A 12,709-nucleotide genomic window follows, 5' to 3' on the forward strand; every position below is an offset into this window, starting at 1 on the left:
ATGTTCAAATTAATTTCACTCATTTTATAATTTTATAACTTTCCATGTTTTTAATAACCCATAGTTGTTTTTAATTGTGATCAAGAAAATTTTAAAACTTTCATAATCAATGATATATAAATGACGAAAAAATAGGCATTAGGTGATAGAAGTCATAAAATCATAATGTGTTTTGCAATTAGAACACAAACAATTCATAATCCATAAATTCAAAATAAAATAGTAAACGTAGTTTAAATCTTACAGTTATGGAGTGACGACATCATTAAACGGAATCATAAATACTGATTTTTAATAGTTTTCCTTATATGTGATGATGAAGACCTTAAGCGTCTTTCCTTTACTTCTAGCTTTTTTTAAATAAATGGACAAGGTTTTCATGATAGAGTGCGTCTAAATAAGAGAAGTATTTAACAACTCTGAGGTAACATTTGAGACCAGTATAATTTTATATAGCAATATGAATTTTTCCATAAAAAATTACTCATGTCTTTTCACTAATTTATGTAAATAAAATTGGTGCACAATAATTACATAGGCTACATAATTAAATAAAAACTAACAATAGGTTAATCCGATGTTTATTTTCATATTATAACCAAAAAAAATAAAAGTTGAACCAACGACTGCACAAAATATATAAAATTTTAGAAATTTAGACATCTATACATCATAAATAAATAATTTTAGATATTTCTTCATGCAATTGAAAATTCATTATTTTCTCATCTAAATTTAACTATTTTATTAGTATACTCATTTCTTAATTAACCACTTAAAAACAAAATGAAAAACTAAAAAAACCAGTTTTGTCTCATATTGAAAATTATGTGTTGCTAAAAGAACTAGAATGGTAAAATTTAGATGGGAGCTAGAAGAACTAGAATGGTAAAATTTGGAATTAGTATATGAGAATAGAGAAAAAAAAATAGTGATTTTCATATTAGTGTGAAAATAGTGTTATGCAAATTAGTAAAAATATTGTTTGGATTATACATTTGGAATAGTGAATAGCTATAAACAAGAAATAATAGTATTAACAATGTGCTAATTAAGATGAAAGATAGGTAAGTGAGGTCTTAAACGAATTGTTACGACGTGGAGATGACATAAGTGATGTCAACTTTGTTGTTTCGGAACTGTATTAACTGAAATTCGAGAATAAAATATTTTCTCTCTTTTTACACTTCCAAATAATAGTTATTCCAATATTTATAAAAAATAGAGCATCGCAACTATTTTAGCTATTCTCAATAACACAAATATTGTTATTCTTGATGCATCCAAATATAAGCATAGCATGGCCAGTAGACTGCGCAGACTTCGAGTCCCTACTCTCTAGCATTCTCACCAAACGAATCAAGAATCAAATTTAGGCAATAAATACTGATGTGTTTGGATGAATCAAGGAATAACTCGAAATAACAGCTATTTCTGGGTTCAGAATAGCTGCTAATCCAACATTTCATAGGAATAACAGAATAGCAGCTAACCTGAGCTATTCCTTTGTTGAGAATAACATTTTTTTTTCATCAAAACGTGCTGTGTTGAGAATAGCTCGCCAAAAATAGCAGCTATTCCTGAATTAGTGCTACTCACGTGTCATCCAAACGTAACCAAAAATAGACACACGTACTGCGTTATCTCAATTAAAGGCCAATTTAGTTGAAGCATATATTAATAAATAAATAAAAAGTTCAAGCATATAGCTTATTCCATGAAGATGGCCCGGGCGGCTACCATAATTTTTTTTGCTGATATACTTTTCATTAGAAAAATACATAATGCACAACTCGCTTCTAATTAATCTAACTTTTTTTTTTAATGGTTAGTTGGCAAGTGCCAAACTAACAAATATAATATAAGTTATTAGTGGCAGAACCAGAAATAATTGGTAGGAGGGCCTAACTAGTTTCTCTCACTCTTGGAATATCAGTTTTAGTTTCATGTTACACGATAAAAATGATAAAAAAAATATTCAACAATTATCAATTGTCATAGTCTTTTACTTTTAAAATAAAATATTTAACAAAAATAAATATTAGATTAAGTAACAAAGCATCTATTTGATGAATCGTTCTTCATGTCTTGAATAGAGGTGCTATTGGGTCGGGTCGGGTCCGGGTACTATTATATTTGGATCCGGACCCTAAAAGTGTCCGGGTCCAAATTTCGATCCATATACTTATTTGTTTCAAATCGGGTCGGGTCCGGATTCGGATACCTATCTATCCGTAGATATTTCGGGTCCAATCTTTCGGTTCCAGGTAGATAGATACCCGTAACTTGTTTGTGGATTATCGGGTCCGGTTCGGATACGGGGCGGTTCCGGATCCAGAGCGGGTATAAGTCACAACTCCAAAGTATTCGAGAAATTATTTACATTTAAATATAATTATAATTTCTTAAACATCTCGTATAATAAATCATTACAATATAAATTAAAAACTATTGCAAAATAAAAATTATACTATTAATCATGTTTATAAATAATAAAATATATCATGCTACATAGCAAAATAAAAATAATAACTCTAAATTATTAGTTGGTTGTTGGTTGTTTGGAGTACTCATGGTGTAACAAAAAATATTGAATTCAGTTTTTGTTAATAGCTTTTGAATTCAGTTTTTGTTAATTGCTTTTGAATTTAGGAGGATGGAGGAGATATAATTTTTAGAAAGTAAAATATTAGAGATGATGATTTCATTCTCTATAATTCAAAAAAATCTATGAATTGAATGTAATAGAAGAAAAAATGTATAAAATAAGCTGGTTATGGAAGAATAAATTTGACAATCATGTGTCACGTGTCACATGTGTATAATATAGAACAAAAATTAAAGGGCGTAATTAAAGGGCTAGTTAAGGATGTAATTAAAGGGTAGTGTAAAACAGTAGCATAAATTTGGTTAAGTTTTATCAAATTATAGCTCAGCTGAAATATATTATCTAACACAAAAACTTGATGCAGAGTTATTAATATATATTTTATCGGGTATTTATACGGGTATCGGGTCAGGTCCGGTTATGGGTTCAGATAATTAAATGACACTCATATCCTACCCATTACAGTATCGGTTTCGGTTCGGATCCGGATCGGATATTAAATTATTAATTTTGTACCCATACTCATAATTTAATCGGTTATATTTTTTAAACCATACCCTATCCAAATTAATCGGATCCGGTTCGGTTTCGGATCAGATCAGGTAATCGGGTAAAAGTAGACCTCTAGTCTTGAAGTTAAAACAAAACATCAAAACAACCTATATAGAAAAAAATTAAAGAAACAATCTTATAATGAATCCATTAATAACAAAAAAAAATGACAATAAATAAACAAGAATAGTACAATTCAACAGATAAAAAAAAATCATTAATGACATATGATTGGAATATGAAATCTATTTGAGGTTAAGTTTGAGAAATCAGTTAGGCATTAGTAATTACTATAATTGAAATATGAAATTACCATCAGAAAGAATTGCGATAAAGAGGAGACAAAACTTCATTGAGGAATTACTTAATTTGACAGATTAGTCTCTACTTTGATTTATTTATACATAGAAATGACGAAGTTTGTGATGTTTGTCTAGCTACTAGCCTACTAGCTTCACGCCTTCTGCCTCCACACAAGAAAAACATGAGTAGCACCAAACTGCAAATTAAATTTATCATTTTTTTTATTCTTTTTTCTATTATATTTTACCATACATCTTAAAACTGAATTTATTAACCAAGATGCATTTAGCCCATTAGACAAGGACGCAAGGTTGAAATTAAAGAACAAGAACCTGAATCTATTTCTTGCGCAGAGCCATCCACGGCGGCACGGTGCGGAGCCGCGTAGAGAGACGAAGTCGGAGACGCTTGTCGGCTGTCGCTTTGGCGTGGCGCGGAGAGACGTGGAGCCCAGTCACCTCGTCGTGGAGACGTGAAGCCCACCAGATACGGAGACGCAAAGACTTCGCTAGAGTGCCATCGCCCATAAACGGAGGTGCTCATTTTATTTTGATTAAAGAGAATCTGTATTTTTTCTGGGCTAAGGGGGGGCCACCGGGCCAGGGTCCAGACTGGCTCAGGCCTTGGTTCCGCCCTGTAAGAAAATATTATATTTACAATCATAGACCTATGCAAACGAATTCGTATCCTCTGCATTAACTCAAAAGGGGATATTTTGAGTTAATGAATCTTGACCATCCGATTCGTTTTAAAATTCGTGCAGATTAAATCCGCACTAATATTAAAGGGATCCTATATTATAGGCAAGAGCCAAATTTGCTATGTTTAAAATAAAACGGTTGAGATTCATTAACTCAAAATAATTCTTTTTGAGTTAATGTAGAGGATACACATTCTATACAAACGCCCTCATGGCCCATTCCTTCTAGCCTCACACAAACCGAGAAGCATACCATGCATTTTATAATTTGTTTATAATTTGGTGCTTTTTGTAGCCCAAATAAAAGGGATAGCAGGGATTTTTATTCAGATCATACGGTTCATACTTGAACTCAATGGATGATGCAGTGTGTTGCAAGAAATGGATATGGTCATCTCAGTTCTAAACAAACTGCATTGCAGTCAAGCAGTCAGGACTCAGGACTAATAAGGATACATGATTTCAAATAAGGAGCAAAACTGTTCATTCAGTTAAATTGGTAATGCAACAGGCTCTTATAGTCTTTTTTTCCAAAAAAAAAGAGAGTTAAATTTAATGGAGAAATAATTAATTTTCAAATTTGAATGGAATGATATCTAAATCATGTATTTATTTATGATGATTATATATCTAAATTTCTCATAAAATCAAATCGCTCCTTGTTAAATCTGTAAATTAGGACTTGGTAGGAGTCCGTATTCTCTGAGTCTGAGGTAACATAAACTTTGAGTGTAAATCTGGACCGTCCAATCAGAATCAAGGATAATCCGGTTCAAAATGAAATCCCCGGGGACTTCAATATTCGTGCCAAAGAAGATCAGACGGTCTGGATCTAAACTTAAAATTTCTGTTACCGGTGTTGAATAATTGATTAGTGAGCCCAAGAGGCAAGACCTCCGAGTCTCCGACTGCTCTCTTCGCATCCCAAATTTCAAAATCATCCCTCCTTGTCCTTTGTATCTCCTCCACTCTCAGTCTCTCGCGACCAAAAAAGAGAGGGAAAAGAGCGAACAATGGAGGCGGCGATATCCAGCTTTTGCAAGGCGCTCTCCGGCGTCTGCACCTCCGTCCAGTCCGCCTCCGCCTCCCTCTCCGACAACGTTTCACGTCCCCCCATCCCCCTTGGTATCTCTCTCTCTACTCTCTCCTGATTTCTTCCTTCATTTGCAGTGATCTGCTTTGCATGGATGGCCACACTGCGAGTGGCATACAAGTCGCGTTTGTCAGCATCAGTCCTACTTCCTATTTTCTTCTGCAATTTTTCGTGCAAAACTGGAATAGGGTTTGAACATTAGCTGAAATCAGCCACTTAATGTACTGTCTTGTTGTATAGTATGCTGGATTTGGAATTGAACTTATTCCCAGTTGGATATGAAACGGGATTACAATTGGATTTTAATGTAATAGGTTACATTCCAAGAATAAATCACCTTACTAGTACCTACCGGGACAAACACTGTACATTATAATCTTGCACCTCTTATTGGTTCTAATCCCTCAGGGAATCAACAATTGTGACTTTTATTCTTAATGTCACCTCTTCTTGCTGTAGAATCGGCTGTATCAATGTTTCTAAACTCTATGGACAAACATGTCTCATCTGCCAATGGTGACCTAAACCACCTTGACTCAATGGTGTTGGGTACCGTCTCATTTGAGGAGTTACTTGGCCATTGTAACGAGGTTCTTAAGATCAACCAAAAGTATATTTCAGATATAGAGGATCAAATGTCACATTTTGGGTATGTACCTGGTAAGTGAACTTATATCTTTCTTACAGTCTTATTTATTGGAATTCAGTAGTCAGACCTTACATTAGTGTTAATGTGGAAACTGATTGTGTGGCCTGATAATAGTACTTACAATCAACAAAAAGATACCGAAAGAAAATGATCAATTTTGGCGCGGTTACTGTTTGTATTATCATGGTTCCTAAAAATTTAAATTGGGTAGGTGATGTAATGTGTAGCTGATTAAATTTATTGACAAACCTTGCTTGTTTGCTTATTGACTAACTTCTACAAGGTAGCTAACCTAGGTTCTTCAGTTAGAAATATTTTCTTAAAAATTTAACTACTTTTCATTTTTATTGTTCTAGAGATAGAGATCGAATCTTCTGATGCTGGCATGGATTTGAATGTGGATAGCATATTAGAAAGCCCAATCCAGTTGGAGAGGCCTGAGCTGACATGTGGATCTGTCTCTGTTGCTAGATCCAGAAGGCGGTTCCTAGATGATGATGCTTTGTATCCTTTTCCTATGCTTCATGCTTTGTGTGGTACTGATTTGTACCTAAACCCTAAAACCTAAGCTATTCTTTTTTTTGACCCGCATAGATGGGCACTACAGCATTATATATAGCTAGACAGGAATTGGACTGATGTGGTACTGAGATGTAAATGATTCTTGTATTCTTAACATAATATTTTAGATTTGAGGAATCCTTGTCTTTAAAAAATCTTGGTCTGTCAGATGCTTGCTTGGCAACCCTATCCTCTCAAGGTAATTGGTTTATATTTTGAAAATTCTTTTAGAAGCATAGCTCAAGTAACAATCACAATTTTTGACATTTTGAAACACCCTGCAGGCCTGCACTATTAGGTTGTTTACAAGTATGAGAAATATTATAAAGGATTGAAATGTCTCTCTTGGAAATTAAAATCAAATCACATGCACTAGCATTACATCTGTTTCCCTGTTAGAAACAAATTAGAAATAGAAATAGCCTCAAAAGTTCCAAATTGAGAAAAGCTCTTTATCCTTATACCAGTAACACCTCTTGGTGTTCTTAAATGAAATAACTGTCAGAACCACTATAAGATAGAGGTTTTTTTTTTTTTTTTTGCCTTTACTTCTAATTAATTAAACCATTTTGGTCAACCCAGCATGCCTTCTTGTCTGAAAATTTTAGTTCATACTAGGTCATCGACCTATTGAGTTGGGCAGACCTGGTTGAATTAGTTATTTACCGGCGCACACAAATTGGATTTGATCATTTTTGTACTTTTGGCATTTTGTACTGAAAATTGTCGGGCTAATTGGAGGTTTAGCCCTTTAACTATAAAGTGCAAACTGGTTTGGTCAGACCTATACTCAGGTCCTGGGATCCTGTCCCTGACCTGACCCCTTTATCCTTCTGGTCAGGTTTGAAAATTGCAAATCTTATGCTCAGGTGGAATCTTAATTTGTGTATGGATTATGATCCTACCTGAAGCTAAAGCATTTTTGAAATTGTGATTAGGTGCTGCTCTTCTTGCAACCCCAAAGGAATCATCTGAAAGGTTTTTCAGGTTTGCTTAGCATTTCCCTAAACAATCTTTTTGATTCATCTTTTGATCACATGTTCCTTTATTTTTCTGTTAGAAGTACTTGTCAGGGCTGGGTGATTATGATGTTTTTTTCATAGCATTTTGCGCAGGAAGGCTACCAGATCCTGCTGTTATGGGTCAGTGCCCAAATTATATTTTGGGCAGGAGTGTTTTTCCCATTACTTTTTGTTTTTCTTAGTTTATTTGGTGTTTGATTGAGGTTTGATTTTCTCAGTTAGAGAGTGACACTAATTTTTTTTTTGTTTCTATTTGATCTTTTAGAGGGTAACATAAATACTGTTAGAATGTTATATTTTAAACAGTCGCATTTTCACATTTTTTTTCATTATAATGTTGAGAAGCCTTTCTTTCATTCTTTCTCCTTCCCATTATAACATGTTTTTGTTACAACTCTCTGTAGTCTTGATGCGGAACAGCCTTTTGGGGTTGAGACAAAGCCTCAATATGAAACTAATGGATTAAACAACAGGAATACTGAAGGTACAGTCTTAGATAATGGCTTGTGCTCTTGTCTGATAACTTATTTTTCTTGGAAGTTCCTTTTTTTTGTTTATCAATTTTTTAATGCTGCTTAGATTGTGGAAGTACTCCTAAAGTGGCAGAAATTAGTGCATCCAAAGATGTTTATGATAGTCTGCCAGTGTATATAAGAAATCTTGCTACGTGGGAGGTATGGATTTATATTATTCTACCTTTTCATATTTCCTCTTATAATAAACAATATTTATACTTTGTTCTTTTATATTATATTTGTTTGCTGGGAGACATTTTGTTCTCTGATAACACGTGAGAAGTGCAAACATAAGAATATCAGTATACCATGAAATAGTCTATGCTCCTTTAGCATAGTTTTGTTTTGCAGAACTTTACAATATTTGTTTGATAAACTTGCAAAAATATAAAGTGGTAATAACCATGCCTTTTTTGCATTATTATGACATCTGTTTAAATTGTTGGTTGGTTATGTTTTTTGTATCATAGGAATTGATTGGAGTGGTCGAGAAGTTAAATTCATTCTTCTCCAATGGCAGAGAAAGTGCCATGTTTAGTCAAGATGATACTGAGAAATTAGACCTGGGTATGTATACTAATCTACAAATAAAGTATTATTACTATGTCTATTTGATGAATTTTGCATTTATATATGTGCCTCTCTGTTTGTATTCCTCTTTCTAAATCTAGTTTTCCATGTTTATTTTGAATTTCCATTTCTGGACTTGAGCAGACTTTAAACAAGTTGAAATTTATAAATAATAATCATAAGTTTGCGCTTCTACACATTGGTGAACATCTCAACAAAACTTAATCACATGGTTGTTAATTTCAGGACGGAAGGGGAGATCTTGCCTTCTATTGCTCGTACGCTTGAATCAGTTAGTCATGGAGAATGTTGATGGATCCAATTTCTATCGCCTAAATATTGCGAATACCTAGCATTTTTTAGTGCAAATTGGATCTGATGGCTTACACAAAATTAATACTGGTTTCTGTTGGCGCATCCTTGGTTATTTGGTCACATTTTTTGGCAGGACAATTGTGGTCATCTGGCTGTCACAGTTAGCAAGTAATGTGCGTATGTTTTGAATAAAAGTGGGTATCCCACAGATTTCCATTATAGAAACCATAGAATCTGTGAGGTGGTACCAAGTACCACCTCACATAGTGTCTTACAAACATCCAGTGCATCGATGTTACATAAAGCATGTAAGAGCTGAAGTTGCAACTAGCATATAGCAAACTTAGCCTAAAGCAACAAAACGCTAGTTATTTACTGTGTGTGTGTGTGTTAGGTGTGGAATTGTATATCTATGATTAGTGAGTTTGAAAAAATGAAAATTGCTAGTTATTTGAAGGACTAAATTGCTTATTTCTGCATCCCATGCTCCCAGCGTTCTTCCTTTCCAATTTTCACGTAAATTTTGCCTATTATATGCTGAAAAGGGGTAAGAACTGAGGCAAATATGTGCTCTAGGTTATGTTTATTTGCTACTTAAATCTTAGATAGGGTGTTTGGCAAGTTGAGTAGGCTTAAATTTTAAGCTGTGTTTAATAAGAGAAATTTAAGAAAGTGAATCTTTAGTTTTCTTTTAAGGAGGCTTAATTGTTTAAGTCATGTAAAATGATGGCTTAAAAATTGAGGTGAAATTTTTAAAAAATGGACAAAATGAAGTTTAAAAAAGTGATTTTAAACTTTGTAAAAGAACAAGTATTTGGTAAGATTAAACTCCTTAGTCCTCTAAGGAGCTCTAAAGGTGTGTCAAATATTATTATAAATATTAGGTTGCTTGTTACATCTTACATTTTATATTTTACATCCCTTTTAATAGTTTAAATCACAGTTTAAATTAATCTAGTTGGAGTTTGTTGTTGGAAAATGAATCTCTGTATAACAGTGGGTTCTTAGAATAAGTTAAATCATGTGAAGTAATACATCTTTCTTGTATGTTAGTTCTTACTCGACTAAAGAATAGAAGCGTCGTGTCCCTTCCTCTCAGTGCGTTATCTTTCTAGTTCCACGCGCGGTTCCACCTCCATCCGGGAATGATATCCTGCGGCTTGCTCCCGCGGCTTCGGCTCGCGGCTTCACCGCTGAAGCCAGGCCTTGTACCAACTTCTAAGAGATCCTCTTATTCGCACAGACCTCACTGCGCCGCCGCTCTTGAGTCGCCAGACGTGGCTCGGCTCGCCGACGCGGCTCGTATCTCCCTTTCACCTCAGGAGGTATTCCATTGCTTTCTGCTACGCAATTACACTTCAACTTCTATTTGTTTGATCTATTTGTTTCATCTTGCTTGCAGGTTGAGCAATTCGGGCCCAAGATTAGACAAGTTGTTGACTGGTATTAATTAAACTTTTGTCTCCTTTTTCTATTAAATCATATGTGTTTCAACAACTTTATATTTTATTATTATGATCTAATGAACATCTTTAGTTTCATGTGCATTACATTTGTAAGACTATCCTAATTTCACCTCAAATTTACTCTCAATCTATTAGATTGTTTTCGCTTTCACCTATAGGTGGTATGGCACATTACAGTAACCTGCTGATACTATTTTGGTACTTGCATGGCAATGGAAATTGCAATGCAACCCACACACATTCTTCAATGTTTAGGTACCTACAATATTCAGTTATGCTGGCATATGGTACTATGAAAGCCAGTATGAAAATTGTTGGTTTTATCCAGGGATGGCAATTTCAGCTGAAATTAGATAAGCCAACATGACTCATGAGTAGGTTATTGCCAAATTGGCATCTGGTTTTCTCAAACTTGCCTCAAATTGAGGCCCTCAATCAACCATCAGTTTTGCACTTAAACAAACCCTCTTCAAAATGGCCTCAATTTCCAAATTTGACCAAATCGGCTTCCCATTGCCCATAATTGTCACTTCAACTGCAAAAATATGAGTTGATTACAGAGTGAGAAGATCTTATACATTTTTGGTGTGACAGGTTTGGGCAACTGCAGGCTGTTGATCTTGAGAGTATTGAGCCTTCCCTTCGAGCAAGTATGTATCTGCAATTCCACATTTTATTTTATTTCTATTTACCATAGTTTCTGGAGGTCTGCATTTGTATTGATCATCTCATTCATTGTAGTGCGGTATAAATTTTAATACATCTCAAGTGCTTGTATTCTTCCCTTATTAGAAAGAGGTATATGACCCTATAGTTGGATTGCAAGGTTAAGGAAAATAATTTCATCCTGATTTCTAGAGAAAGATTTTAAAATGAAGATTTGACATTGTTGTTATGCTGTGTACTAGATCAGAGAGTCGAGTTTATTTGTTACCAAAAAATAAAAATAGTGAGAACCATAGGTCCTGCACGAATGTGACGGGTCTCGCTTCTCTATGGGGAGACTCATGTTGGGGGGGCCCACAAACGTTTTTCCTTGAGAGCAGGAGCATAACTATAAATCTATTGTTAAATATTTTGGTAGTTAAATTTATTAGTCTTGCCAAGCTAGGCCTTAGTCGATACGACTTGCAATTGTATTGATGCAACTTCTTAGCAGCATTTTTGCCAACTGCCAAATGTACCACAAACTGAATAGTTTTCTGTTTTCCATCCTAATTGTTGTGTAGTTTTAAGGTGCGTTGCTATTTTACCTTCTCCTTTATCATTTATTTTTATTTTATTTTTCCTATTGAATAGGTACCGAGGCTGTATCTAGTCCAAGGGAAGACACACCAGAAACATTTGATAACAGGTGAGTTAATAATATATAGATCATCATACTATGGGAAGGGATCCCGTGCCACTACCTTTTGGTGGCATCGAATACCACTAACATACAAGGCATTATTCATAAGTCAAATTATTTATCAAAATTCAAAACCATTGAATTTTCGCTAAATCACACTCTATGTTAGCACATAAAAGGTTGCACCCTTTTGCCTTCAACTGAAAAAGTCGGGCAATGTAACGCCAGATCCTATGAAAAGTACATTAGAATAGGGTGATTTTTTTTAAGCATTTAGGGCAAATGATGGGGATTAAGTTAAACGGTTTTTCATTAATCCCACCAGTTTTGCACTATGAGTAGAGTAGTGTCCAGTGCTGCAAAGAGGCAGTGCACCAACCTCTCATATCAGTGTGCATAGTATTTGCTATATATAAATCTTGTTTGTATGCACAGGGAAGCAATCATAGAGGCCATTCCTAGTTATGACGATCCATATATTAAAGTTCCAAGAGTTCTGAACAAAGATTGAAGCTTCAATTTTTTATTTTTCTTTTTTTCTTTTCTCTTGATGTATGGCAATCTGATTCCAAGAGTTGAGATAAGATTCAAGAAACGTTTCTAAAATTGTCTTTTTCGTTATAGATTGTTAGTTTCTTGAATTAGGACAATTTTTGAAGTGTGAATGTCATATGAAAGTACAGAGCTGTTATTTTTAGAAATTTGGCTTGCTGGAATTGAAATTTTTATTAAATCCAGAAAGAGGAGTTAACAAGATTTGTGTAGGATGGATGTACATAAACTGTAGAAAAATTAGGTAATGTATGCGCAAGCTTATTCTTTGCTTCGGAAGGATCCACAGGATTATATGGTCGCTATGATGTCAGGATCCTGACAACGTTAGCACTTAGTGGTCATTGGTTTATCATTTGATAAAACAGTAATTCACATGAGGCACAATGGAGGCGCGAAGAGGCAGTGCATGAATTTATTCATGTCCAGAAGGCCAGAATTTTGTCTACCGACAA

At 34.4% G+C, this 12,709-nt stretch overlaps 2 protein-coding genes across 4 annotated transcripts; both read left to right on the plus strand.

The window, feature by feature from the left end:
* Window positions 1–5,071: 5,071 nt before the first annotated feature.
* LOC144572183 (uncharacterized) lies at window positions 5,072–9,372 on the plus strand. 3 transcript variants are annotated; one of them, XM_078321629.1, is made up of 9 exons: window positions 5,072–5,288; window positions 5,716–5,916; window positions 6,268–6,409; window positions 6,595–6,665; window positions 7,405–7,453; window positions 7,893–7,972; window positions 8,068–8,162; window positions 8,474–8,570; window positions 8,820–9,372. In XM_078321629.1, exons 1-9 carry the CDS (start codon window positions 5,177–5,179, stop codon window positions 8,924–8,926), a joined length of 954 nt encoding a protein of 317 aa, XP_078177755.1. In that variant the 5' UTR covers window positions 5,072–5,176; the 3' UTR covers window positions 8,927–9,372. The 3 variants fall into 3 exon arrangements, with proteins under 3 accessions (XP_078177755.1, XP_078177754.1, XP_078177757.1); XM_078321628.1 differs by having other exon boundaries at window positions 5,079–5,288; window positions 6,262–6,409; XM_078321631.1 differs by having other exon boundaries at window positions 5,079–5,288; window positions 6,262–6,409; window positions 7,405–7,444.
* A 606-nt stretch (window positions 9,373–9,978) lies between these two features.
* Window positions 9,979–12,403, plus strand: LOC144572187 (glutamyl-tRNA(Gln) amidotransferase subunit C). Its single transcript, XM_078321636.1, has 5 exons — window positions 9,979–10,213; window positions 10,291–10,331; window positions 10,949–11,004; window positions 11,654–11,708; window positions 12,138–12,403. The coding sequence occupies exons 1-5, from the start codon at window positions 10,034–10,036 to the stop codon at window positions 12,211–12,213; spliced, it is 408 nt and encodes a 135-aa protein (XP_078177762.1). The 5' UTR covers window positions 9,979–10,033; the 3' UTR covers window positions 12,214–12,403.
* The last annotated feature ends 306 nt before the right edge of the window (window positions 12,404–12,709 follow it).

Source organism: Carex rostrata, chromosome 20, assembly GCF_964058835.1.
Source record: "Carex rostrata chromosome 20, lpCarRost1.2, whole genome shotgun sequence".
NCBI lineage: Eukaryota > Viridiplantae > Streptophyta > Magnoliopsida > Poales > Cyperaceae > Carex > Carex rostrata.